Source organism: Nymphaea colorata, chromosome 1 (assembly GCF_008831285.2).
Source record: "Nymphaea colorata isolate Beijing-Zhang1983 chromosome 1, ASM883128v2, whole genome shotgun sequence".
NCBI classification, from domain to species: Eukaryota; Viridiplantae; Streptophyta; class Magnoliopsida; order Nymphaeales; family Nymphaeaceae; genus Nymphaea; species Nymphaea colorata.
This window is the reverse complement of record NC_045138.2, coordinates 207,508-220,415: the sequence shown is the minus strand read 5'-3', so window position 1 is coordinate 220,415 and position 12,908 is coordinate 207,508. Positions and strand designations below refer to the sequence as shown.

At 40.3% G+C, this 12,908-nt stretch overlaps 2 protein-coding genes across 2 annotated transcripts; one reads left to right on the top strand and one right to left on the bottom strand.

Moving 5' to 3' along the window:
• The first annotated feature begins 546 nt into the window (after positions 1–546).
• Positions 547–8,209, top strand: LOC116246064 (probable indole-3-pyruvate monooxygenase YUCCA10). Its single transcript, XM_031617753.2, has 4 exons — positions 547–1,262; positions 2,513–2,746; positions 5,418–5,540; positions 7,772–8,209. The coding sequence occupies exons 1-4, from the start codon at positions 654–656 to the stop codon at positions 7,964–7,966; spliced, it is 1,161 nt and encodes a 386-aa protein (XP_031473613.1). The 5' UTR covers positions 547–653; the 3' UTR covers positions 7,967–8,209.
• Positions 8,210–8,546: 337 nt separating this feature from the next.
• LOC116252327 (uncharacterized) lies at positions 8,547–12,078 on the bottom strand. The gene is made up of 4 exons (XM_031626506.2): positions 11,976–12,078; positions 9,607–9,744; positions 9,162–9,395; positions 8,547–8,786 (listed from the first exon to the last, which is right to left on the bottom strand). The coding sequence occupies exons 2-4, from the start codon at positions 9,737–9,739 to the stop codon at positions 8,668–8,670; spliced, it is 486 nt and encodes a 161-aa protein (XP_031482366.1). The 5' UTR covers positions 9,740–9,744; positions 11,976–12,078; the 3' UTR covers positions 8,547–8,667.
• Between the last annotated feature and the right edge of the window lie 830 nt (positions 12,079–12,908).

Genomic DNA, 12,908 nt, shown 5'->3' with positions numbered 1-12,908 from the left:
AACGCTAAGTTAGCCGAATGTTGTAACTTTAATAATAGGTTTCCACTTTCGACGGGCGTCAACTCTTGGAAACGTAACAGGAAAGCCTATGCCCTGGATCATCAAATAAAAAGCCTTTTTTAATAGTTTTCAGAACCATTTTTCTGTTTTTTTTTTTTCTCTTTGAGAAAATAAACCATGCTTAAAGGAAGGGGAAGACCTTGACTTTATATATATAATATGCATGTATGTTAATGGCCATTAGCTTTCAAATTAATGGATTTACAGTCAAAGGGGGAAAGGTCTAGCTTCACTGTTTCTTTTCTTTTCTTCTCCTTCTGTTTGTTTTTCTGCCGACGTTTGTGAATTTCGGCAACAGCTTATCGTCTAATTTTGGTTTTACTGCAGTTTCCCATTTGATCATAAAAAACACGTTTCAAATCGTGGGATACTAATAGCCTTTGATCTCAGAAGGAAAAAGTATGAAAGAGAATTAAATTTAATTAACCGAAGGAAGGAACTATCATTTAAAATGGAATAATGACTCCCCAGATGAGTCCACCATGATGGTTGAGAAAGTTAGGTGTCTCCTCCCTCCACATCTATATAAATGATGATGCCATTGCCAACCAGAGGAGCAAGCTCGATCTCAAAATCGGGAAGAAGAAGAGAGGATGTGGAAGGAGGTGATCATAGTGGGTGCTGGTGCAGCGGGTCTCTCTGCATCGGCATGCCTCAACAAGCTCTCCATCGACAACCTCATCCTGGAGAAGGACGACTGCTCGGTGCCGCTGTGGCGGAAGTACTCCTACGACCGCCTCCACCTCCACCTCGCCAAGACTTTCTGCGAGTTGCCGCACCTGCCCTACCCGAAGACCGCGCCGACGTACCTCTCCAAAGACGAATTCGTCAAGTACATCGACGCCTACGTCCAGCAGTTCGATCTCCGGCCTGTCTACGACCGGTGCGTCGAGACCGCGGTTTATGACCGGGCTGCCGGCGCGTGGACCGTCCGGGCAAAGCATACCCGGACGGGCGAGGCCGAGGAGTACCGGGCCAGGTTCCTTGTGGTGGCCACCGGAGAGAACAGTGAAGGGTATGTTCCGGACGTGCCCGGTCTCGACGGGTTCCCGGGAGAGGTGATGCATTCTAGCCAGTATAAGAACGGTGTGCCGTACAAGGACCAAGATGTTCTGGTCGTTGGGTCGGGAAACTCCGGCATGGAGATTGCCCTCGATCTCTGTAATCACCATGCCAGAGCGTCGCTCGTCGTTCGCGCCCCGGTACCAATACCGTTCCAGCTTGCTCTCTCTCTCTCTTTCTCTCTTTGCCTTTTTCATTTTTCCGGCTGATTCTCTGGTTTGGTTCCCGCTTTCGTTCCTTTTCGTAATCCTCTCGTTTTTTTTTCCTGTTTTCCCCTCTGCTGGTCTAACCTGCATACTTTTCCGAGGAGGGTTCACTCCCTTTCTCTCTCTTAAAACTGCTTTCCTTTTAGTTTTTTGGGCTTCTCCACTTCTTCTCTCTTTCCAATTTCCTTTACCATATTTCTCTTTCTCTTTCTCTCTCTCTTTTATATATATATATATATATATTGTTTTCTCTCTCTCTAAATGCGCGTGTATCCGTCTATGATGTCTGACGTTCATAAATTAAGCTTTTATTGCGGACGCTTTCTCTTTCATAGTGCTGTTGCGTGACACACACTCTTAAGCAAAGTAGGAGTGTGAAGAAAATTTTTTGGCACTACTCAAAGGGGGCCTTTAGATTGACGTCAAATTTTTCTGAAAATTTAATTTTTAAGGTTTTTATCTTCCTAATTATGTTATATATTTAGTGCACCTATTCTTTTCAAAATAATTAATAACTATTTTCATTGATTCACAAATAGCTCGGCTGAGTCGCCGGATTTTTAACTTGGTTGCATGTTCCGGCCAAATGTTCCGGCCAAACACGTGTATGGCTCTCTTCCAAGGGTTAGAGTCACGTAGTGTTTCAGAGTCTAGAACTGTTTCTGACATATTTTTTGTAACAATGAATTTTTTGTCAGAAATTGAATCTATACATCCAAGTTGACTAATAATGGCAATAAAGGACGTCACTACTGCAACCTTTTCATGCTTTTTCTAGCTACAAACTTTATTTTGAAAAGTACTTTTTGCAAGGACCTCATATATATATATATATATATATATATATACCATATTTTAGAATGATTCCAAATGTTATTAGTTCATCTTTAAGGATATTTGATGGTTTGGGATTTTGATTCAAGAATGAAAATTTTTAGAAACTGGAATAGATTCAAAATTTGAGGTTTTAGCTTCATGATTTGGAAACAAAATACCATGTTTGTCGAACAATTCAAGTTTCTTAACAAGCGAGCATTTTAATTGAATTAAAATTCCTTGATTCTGGATATATCAAACGCCCCCTTAAAGTTGCAAGAAAATCAATTCTGAGAAACCTTTTCAGAAGGCCATCAAACGCCCTTCAAGTGCTTAGTTTGTTTACTATAATTCCCTGTCTCCCTCAGGTTCATATCATTACAAGAGAGGTGGCCAACCTGGGGCTGCATTTGTTCAAGTACCTGCCCTACTCAACTGTGGATTCCCTTCAAGTGCTCCACAGCAAGCTCAAGTATGGCGACACCGCAAAGTATGGGATAGTTAGACCCACGGAGGGGCCGAACCATCTCAAGGACACCACCGGCAAGTATCCGGTCGTAGATATCGGCACCTTCGATAAGATCAAGTCCGGCGACATTCAGGTTAATCGATCTCTGGTCTCAATCTCTAATGCTCTATGATCTACCTTTCTTTCTTTCTTCTTCGTGTCTATGAGATCAGATGTACACTTGAAAGCGTTGACCGAGCCCAGTGGGGGGTCATCTGGGTAGTTGTCTACACGGACCCGTACAATTTATTTATTTCGTTCCAAAAAAAAAATATTTCATCGCTGGTAGCCAAAACCCTTTACCTTTTCCTCCATTTCCAAATGTGCTTAGTCAGCTTTGGGTGTTTTCTAGTGATGTCTCCATCAGGGGCAAAGACAGAAATTTTTATGGGGGGTGAATTATTTTTTTTTAACTTTTATAGGAGCTGAAATATCATTTTTCAAAATTTTATATAAAACAAGTAAATTTTTTTTAAAATTTATATATGTAATGTTTTTTAACTTTTTTTTGAGGTAGGGTCATAGCCTTGGGTCCTACCTTGGCTTGGCCCCTGGCTCTCAACTTACATATTAATGAGCCCCTCTCTACTTTTATAATATAGAAAATTGATGTCACATGAGCTTAGAATAATAGAGACTGGCTACTACAGCTTCCATCCCATGGTTGCGTCAAACCCCAACTACACTATTTTATTGTGCATTTGAAGGGTCTAAGTTCTTTCTAATTGCTTAAAATTCTTTTACTATGAATTATTATTACTGGCCAAAAAACTTTTAACTTACTAAAAAAGATCACGAATTAAACAAGTAGGGCATTTCAAATCAGTACTTTTCGAATCATGTTACTCAAATAAGCCAAAGACGTGAGATCACGCAATCAAAACTTCAACAAGATAAACGTGCTATTAATTTAGAACTGATAATTGAGTAACATACTATTAGACTTGGGCATTGGGCCGGGTAGTATCCGGCCCAAGTCGGTTCGATGCGACTCGTTTTGGCTTGATGACATTTAAATATTATTTTTATTTTATTAATAATATATATTTTATATTAAAATTTATTTTATATTTAAAAAAGAATTAAGTAACCAAGCCGACTCGAGTTTCGATCATGGGGCTCGAGTCTGAACTTGAGTTTCAGACATCGAGCCAGCCCGAACCCCACTCTTACAAGGCCGGGCTGGATCGGCCGGATGCCAAGTCTTCATGCCATGCAATGAAACAAAGGGAATGAGGATATTGGGGTTTTGGTCATCTATTTGTACAAGACAAACAAGCCCCACACGGGATTCCGCGGATCTCAAGTACTTGGTTTTAGTGCAAGTTTGTCCAATTTCTTGACTGTCTCGGAAAGCGAACGTTCGAGATAACCACGGTTGCTGGCAAATGCGAGATAAGACGTCATTTTCATCAGAATTATTGGCCAATGTAAGGAGATTCCCAACTAAGTTTTGGTTTTGCTTACATTTCTTTAATTCTCTTATTAATAATAATATAATGTAAGCAAAGAAGTTACATTTGGGTCCTGTGAAAGTATTAGCAAAGGCATCTTTTATGAAAGAAATAAATAATAGGTTATAAGGTTTCATAAAACGCACTTAAGTTTTTGATATTGTTAAAAAGGACCAAGTTTTGCACCATTACTCTAACTTACATAATAAGTTATCCGGATTAATAAGACAACGTGCCTGAGATAGTTTCGGTATAAGAAAAGTATGTGCTCATTAATTTGTAGTATAGCCCATTTAATGTTGCCAAATAGTATTATCAATTCAAGTTTAATTATATCCAAATCATTTTTTTGATAAAAATTCATTTTTCTAAAGGATAAATAATAGTAATTTTATACTATGGTGAATGGGAGTTTCTTTCCGCTCGCCCCGAGTAAGAGTGCATGCCCTCCCAGGGTCCAAGGCTATGTTGGACCGTTGGTATTTGTGTTAGAGTTTCAATTACCCTTCACCTTGTGTATCACTTCCTCATTTGCAAAAAAAGGTGCATCAATTTCCCTCTACGAGTAAGTAGCCCAAAATAGTCATGCTACACTCCTCAGAGGTATTTTGTATTTTGTAGTACAGGGGAAGGAAGGAGGAGGTAACCTCAGGTTGAAGTTCTTCCCTTCCCTTTTACCTTGAGGGTCCATGGTTGCTTTGGAACCGGGGCAAAGAGTGGGGCTCGTGCCAACTAAGCATCACGATCCACGATTTGCAGTGCAGAAGAATAGTGCCCACAATAGTTGGATGACCCGACCTTCACCGGTTAGCCTATAAACTCTACTTGCAAAGCTAAGTTGTGCTTAATTAAGTTAATTACACGAAGATATTTTGGGGGTTCAAGTTTCAAAATAAAAACAAAAAAGAATCTCGTTTCTCTCTCTAAAGTTCAAAGATAGATCTCACCAAGAACATGACGTTGCGAGCCTAGTCAAGTCAAGTCAACTGGACCTTGACCTGCGCCAACTTTGACCAAGTCACGGCAAGGTCAAGAGGTCAAAGTTGGAGGCACAATTATGGCAAGATGGTACGCAAAGTGGGTTGTTTGGCTTTAGGGCTACTCCCGATGCAGCAGACCCAGCAACCCTGAGTCTTAATAAGTATGTGTTGGGCCCTCCGAATTCGTAGGTCTGCTGTTTAAATGAACAATGGATTTCATATGCATTTATTTTAAACCAAACATTTGATTTGGATCTGTCCACGTCCAAATTGCTCTTAAAATCCACGACCAACAACAGTAACCAAATCTGGATCTTTAATCTGTTTGCAGGTGTATCCAGGAGTGAAATGCATACGGAGCAGTGATCTGGAGTTCGAAAATGGATCCACTCGCCGGTTCGACGCAATAATCTTTGCAACTGGGTACAAGAGCACAGTTAAGGCTTGGCTTAAGGTATGATGATTATCTCTTTGTCTTGGCGAAGATTTGGTTTGTGGACATTGTCCAATCCAGAACTAGATCTGAATAGATGTGGCAAAACACTTGAACTTACTTAAATCTGAATCTCGCAAATTCACAAACCTTCTAAGAAGCAGCAATATGTGAATCAGAAAATGGCTATGAAGCTTCAATATATAAATGTAAAGTGTGTGTTGGTCTATGTGGGCAATTGCCCACTGCGGAATATCCTCATCTTCTTCTTTAGGGCCCGTTTGATTGTCGGGTGAAATTTAACATGGTAAATTTACCATGGTAAATTTTTCTGGAAAAATTTACAGGATGAAATTTCTCCTTGTTCCAATATGAGGCTTTGTTTGATGCACACGAAGAATTTAACGTGGTAAATTTAATCTCGTTTGATGCACAGGAAAAATTTAACCTGGTAAAAAGCAAGAAAACTTGATGAAAATTTCCAATCTTTGTGTACCCTTCAATGAAAGTATCCATGAAACGACTGATCTTTCTAATTGAATAGGAGGTGAGCACAATCTACAAGCCCAAGCTCAATGTACATTTTCATAATGAAATTACATAATACTGAATCCAACTCATGCCCAACGATAACTCATGCCCAAGCTTCATCCTGTGGCAATGAATCAACCTGCCAATGTCAGGAAACCCACACTGACCAGCTGTAATGCTCACTAAGCTGCTCAAATTGGGCTTCAAATCATCCATCAACAGACTATTAAAAATCCCAAGCAACACATTGAACTCACCAACTTTGCAGTAACCATCAATCATGGCATTCCATGAGACGATGCTTCTTTTGGGCATTTTATCGAACACCTTGCAAGCAAGCTGTTCGTTACCAGTTATCCCGTGCAGATGGTGGAGTATTGAATCACCCACATCGCATTCTGTGGACAATAACAGATGGTGGAGTATCTGGGGACAATAATCGCATTTCATCAAATCACCCAAGAGGGGTGTGATCGAAATCCTTGGAACACTTTTCTGCCCGTTAGAGCTCCCTTCATCTTCCTCTTGTCGTCTTCATCCTCTGCTGGCTCCCTTCGTTTTCCCCTTCTCATTTTCATCCTCTGCTGGCTCCCTTCGTCTTCCCCTTCTCATTTTCATCCTCTACTGCTTCACCCCACTGCTGCTTCTTCGTTGCACAGCGTGTTCTAATCTTTTGATATGAAGGTCTCGAATTCTCGCCCCACCACTGTGTCCTGTAGGGGGATTTTGCATGGATCCTCCACATCAAGTGAAGCCAGGAGCATTCAATCCACCATAGATTTTGGGGGTTTTCTGAGTCGGCTGCATAGAGTCGAGCTTTTTCCAGCAGTCTTTGCAGTTTCTATTTGAGGGTGATTAGGGTTTTTGAATTGGGGGAAATTTGAGAAGCCTTGATTATGGTAGGCCATCGGCAGTGTCAATGGGAAGAATCCAGCGCCACGGAGAAGAGTAAAGCCCCGATTTCTAAGATGGATATGAAATCGGCGTCACTTCCTTCGTGCTCTGCCCGCACCACCTGCTTCACCCTCCATTCCTTCGTGCTCTTCCCGCACCACCTGCTCTTCACCCTCCATTCTTTCGTGCTATTCCCACACCACCTGCTTCACCCTCCATTTATTTGTGCTTTGCTGCAGAAACCCCTCCCCAGTCTCGACCACATGCTCGGGGCGTGAGAGTGAAAAATCGAAAGCGGTCGAACGGGTGAAATTTCACCCGCTCAAAAGTCCGAGCTGCGAACTCGGACTTTCGAGCGGGTGAAATTTCACCCGCTCGCTTATATGTTAAACGGGGTGAATTTCACCCCGTTTGATGCATTTTACGTCGGGCGGGTGAAATTTCACCCGCCCGTACAGTTTTTTCCCTCCCTTTTCATTTTACCCCCGCCCGTAAAGATGAAAAAAAAGATTTTAGCCGGCTACATCTTTCAGAGAATTCTTGGATTTGGTTGGGCTTATTTACATGATTTTTACTAGTAAGAATTTCATAAGTTCTAGATCACCTACAACAAATAATCTAATACAAGCACATTTCTAAGTTTTAAACCTTGGAGATCGCATCCACATAAGAATTCTCAGAAAATCTGCATAAGCTTCATAGGATTGCACTGCATATCAGATGTACATCTCCTCATTTTTTATTTAATCCCGTCGACTTGTAGGTGCAATTCGATCGAGATACTCGCTCCATGTTCGTCGGCTTATCTCCTCATTCTCTCTGTGCAGGATGATGATGGCTTCTTTGATGAAAGTGGCTTCCCTGCAGAGGGCTGGCCAAGCCAGTGGAAGGGCAACAATGGCCTCTACTGTGTTGGCTTTTCAAGGAAGGGGTTCTATGGAATAGCTGAGGATGCCAAGAACGTAGCTCAGGACATCAGTGTGGTGCTTTCCTCTCAAAGTGTATCAAAACCAAAACCATGACCTGTTTGTAGCAGATACAGATAATCACACAGAGAGAGAGAGAGGGATTATGTATGAATGTGCCCTGAACAATAATTTACCATTTTCATTGTTATTATCATTGTTACCATGTGGGAAGCATGAAATTTGTTCTTTAGGCTCCTCCTTGGGTCTCAGCAAAACGATTGTATCTGCCAGTGCGTTTTGTTGACTTGTACATGCGTTTCATGCCTTATTTAACAGAAACCATTAAGTTAGATCACATATTTTTACCACTGTTTGCTCAAGAGGTTGAGAATATCAACGGCATGCATTGCTTGAAAAAATTGATAGGAAAAGAATCGAACTTTTCGCCAAACTAATTGAATCTGAAGTATGTGGCCTAGTAATTAAGAACGGAAAACATATCCAAGGGATCAGATCAGACAAAAAGCATCATCAATTTGCACAATCAATGTCATCATAATTCAAATAGATGGTGGGAATGACGGATTTTGGTCTTAAATGTATCACAGTTTATCACGACACATTCAGGAAACGAGAAAATTTTCAGCAGATTAGGATTTGCATTATCAAATATTTTATTGATACCACATTTCCATTTCCTTGATAATTTTCTTATTTTTTGATACTAAAGAATGCATAAACAAATATTGTTCCCACAGTTTTTCCAAGAACATAAATGGAGTTGGGCATGAGGGGAAGGGTGGGGGCTTCATCTTTCAGCCGTGCAGTAGGTTAAAATGCTCCTCTTCCTCACTTAGAAGAATATAAGTAGACTTCACAAGAAAATCCACGTCTGGTAATGTCCCAAAATCAGAACAGCGATCAAGCCACTGCACTAGAAAGCTCGGATGAGAAAAATGTCAAGTACTTGGATCAATCAGGTTCAAACCAAGGGCAAATAGACTACCATACCGGACCTGTTCATATCGTTACAGAAAGATGACTAGATAACAGTTTATTTAATAGGATGGAAAGAGTAATAAGAACCAATATGAGATAACATATTTTGAAGTCATTATTGCATGACATGATTGATGATAAAGTGTTATCAGTGCATCAGAAATGGAAGGCTGCAACTGGCAACTAAAGGAAACATATAAGGGTTCTGTGCCTTGGACCAGCCTGTTGCAATTACAAGTTGTATCTGGCAAAGAACAATGTTAAGCAGCATACCACTTTGGCACGCAAAGAACAATGTTAAGCAGCATACCACTTTGGCACTTTCTCGTTGGCGAGAACATTAAATAGGCAGGGCCCACTTTCGGAATGTCATAATGCTCACCAAGATTTGCTAGGTACTGATTGAAGTCCTGAATTTTGACTCTGTGTGATTTATTGGAGGGTTTCACCAACAGTTTTGTGTCAAGTTTGGCCCGCTGCTTTATGTATTTCCTCTCTGCTGGCGTGAGATGATCATCATACGCAGGATCATTTCCCTCATTGCCTAACTGGTGCTCCTCATTTATATCCTTTAAACTGCTTCAACTAAAGCAGAATTTCCAGTGAACAAATCACAAAAAAAGTTGGAGCCGGACAACAAGAATCCAATTTCTTTGGTTAAATAAAAAGATTGCAGTTTGCAGTTGGCAGAAAGAAGTCCAGAGAGGGTTGACGGACAACATTTGGGGTTTGAGTAAGAACTAAGAAGAGAAAACCTCCAGATGATTCATTATGTGATGTTCCAGTCTGCTGGTGCTTCTTTTTCTTCTTTACCCCACCGGACTTGACATCCAATGCCTTCCCTTTCAATTTTAGCTTTCCCACAACCACATTTTCATATTCAGACATATCTCCTGCAAACTCAGAAAGTCAAAAAAAGAATAATGTGAACCAACAATAGTGCCAATTGTGGAAATTAAACAGATCTTGTTTTGGAGAATAATATAGCCTGCTAGCAGAACAGAAAAAAGAGAATTGCTTAGTTGGCAAGGACTATGTTCATTAAAATCCAGAGCATATATTTCATTATTTTTGCAACATTGTTAAAAAGAAGCTGTTGAAAAATAGCAGACAAGACAAAACCTACTGATGGATGCCCTTGGGATTTAGGTCCTAATGGAGCATCTTCTCCAGCCACTGCAATTTATAACCAGATCAGATGTTCTCACATATGTAGCTCAGAACGTAGGTTATAGGTACCTAGGCAAGTAATTATATGGGAGCTTCCTTAAGATAATTGTAGCTTTTCCATTTTTTAACTGAGAAAGACTGTTAGTTTGTTGCATAGCCAGAAATATCATTTTCAAGCTTTCAAAGTCAAGGTTGTTATCAGGTACTTTTCAACTTTCTTTTGTTGAGAAAATCTGGGTCAATTTCTTTTAGATGAAAAAAAAATCTTATAAATTAGTTAAAAATAAAATCAATGAGTAGCCGATAAAAAGACAAAAAGGAACTAGATAAAATGACAGAAATGATGTTTTAGTGATGATAAATTATTATATATGACAATGACAATGGATAACTTAATTTAAGTTCAAACATTACACGATGACAACTAAAAAGTGTAGAACTAACGTTTAACAATCACAAAATCAAGAAGGATAACTCATATAGCAGAATAGCAAAGTCACAATGAAAATTAGAAAATGGAAACTAACAAAACACACAACCAAGAATGAGTTTAGCCTTCCATGACTTTATGAACACAAATCAAGTCATTTCTTTAAGTACTTTCTAACCCACTTTGCCCCTTTTAAAAGAAATTCACCACATGCAAAAATTCATTCTAAAAATTTCTTTAATGACTAATGCTTCGGCAATAGGAATAACAGACAGGGGAAAAAAATGCCATAACAGGTACATTAAATTTATTTTGACTTTTTAAAGAAAATGTGTGTTTTTTACACTTTTTTTGTTTTTTGTTTTAATGTTAATATCGCATGCAGAACAGCAATATCTATAGCTACAGTTTGTTCATCCAACACAATGTCTAGGCAAGAACATAATCTAATGTTAAAGAACCTCCAAACTGCATTTCCCTGAATAGACTAACTTTTTTCCTTTTTCAGGGGGGGCTTATCTTAAGAGATGTTCATTCATGAAGTAAACTTGGCCTGCCTTTTGCATACGTTACTACCATATTATGAAAATTTATCTCTTTTTGGACCCTATGTAGATGTGTGGCATCCATTCTGGGGATGTCTTTACATAGGTATGGAGTGAGATTGTTCATAATTCTCTTTCGATGTTAACATAGCCTTGGTTCTTATGCTACTCTGTATCACTTTATGTATGTAGTTTAACTTTGACTTCCTAAAATTAAGTCATAAGAAAAGGGATTTCCTGTCTTCTTTTTGCCCTAGTCCTGTTTTCTATAACCTTGTAGCTGCGGACGAAATATTTCTGATCAATATGTTCTCAAGTAAGCTATTTTATCATTAGTACCTGTGTTGACTCATATCCTAGGAGTTGGTATATGAGCTTCGAAGAAAGATGACTAAAAAAATGCATGGCCGGCGACCTGAACGGCCTATAAAATGGCTTCACTCTCCCTATCAATGGCATCATGAGGCTGCCAACTAATAGCCCTATGCATCATCATATGCAGCAGGCATAGTAAGGCTGCGAATGAACCATTGCTACGGGAAATTTCAGACTTCAAAGCGAGGATGAACGACATATAAAAGAGGCTATGAGCCAAGGCACTGGAAGCCTGATCAAAACGCTTTCGGTGCATCTGCTGTTAGATTTCGAGTCTCTTCCCAAATTTAACTGCAGAATCCCTTTAAACCCCCTCTTCTGAAAATTCTTTGGCAAGATTGGTAGTAAACTTTAAACCACGCACAAGCACGTTTCCAACAACCAACATACGACCCAAAAAACAAAAAGGAAAGGGCTGTGTGCACCGGCCGACCGATTCTCTGGCCAAAAGAAATGGAGTCGACGCAGCCCTGACCTCCCGTCTCTATTCCGCCTCCCATTCAGGCAGGGGCTGCCCGATGGAGAGAATGATGCACGAATGCAGATGCACGCACAGAGAAAGAGAGAGAGAGAGAGAGAGAGAGAGAGAGAGAGAGGCACATGCCTTGGTTCTGATGGGTGACTACGTTGCCGGCGAAGGAGCTTCCCGGTGGCCGTGTCGGCTTCCTGTTCAGGCACACAGGAGACGCGGGAAAGAACACTAACTGTTGCGGGATTTATATGAGCTTTTGTTAGTGATAAATCTTGTATGTGTCTTCGTACCTATTTCAGAAACTGAAGGGTAAATAAAAACAGATAAAATTCACTACTTACTGTTTTCAGCGGCGTATCATTCGGGCTTTTGAAAAATTGTTTTCAGGAGCATATCTTGAGTTTTTGAAAAATTAAAATTTACCTACTCATTTCTTTTTGAAAAAATAAAATTTACCTACTCATTTCTTTTTAGCAGTATATATGATACGTGCCTAAACGATTACCACCCGATGGGCCTATGTTCTCGTTGTCTTGTGAGGTTAGCATCGACGGGGATTGCCGAGAGTAGCAGGCTGCAGCACTACGCAGGGTCGGCCATTAGCACCCATGTGCGAAGTGCTAAGTGCACGCGTGTGAGTGGGATCACACTGCACCTTGGCAAGGTTCTGGGTTTGATACATGTAGACCCTTTGAGCACCACTCGTATGGCTGCAGTGGGAGGAATGGGCAGAACAGCTAAGGTCGAAAAAGGTGAGACATGGTCCAGATCCATAGAGAGAACGGGCTCAACCAGATCTACTTTAGGCACTCTTTTTACTTATGTTTATTTACTCTTATGTATCGTCTCGGTTTGAAACGTTCTTTGGTTCGATTTGTTTTTATCTCGTCTCAGGTTAGAGTTAGAACTGAGACGCTCTTATGTACATAAGTCATGTAATTAGGGTTTTTCTCTTACGCTTGAATGAAGAATAAATTGATTTTCATTTTGGGCATCACTCTCTCTCTCATCCAATCTTCTTCTCAACCAAGTCTACTCGTCTTCCCGGCGGTGGCCGGATTGATT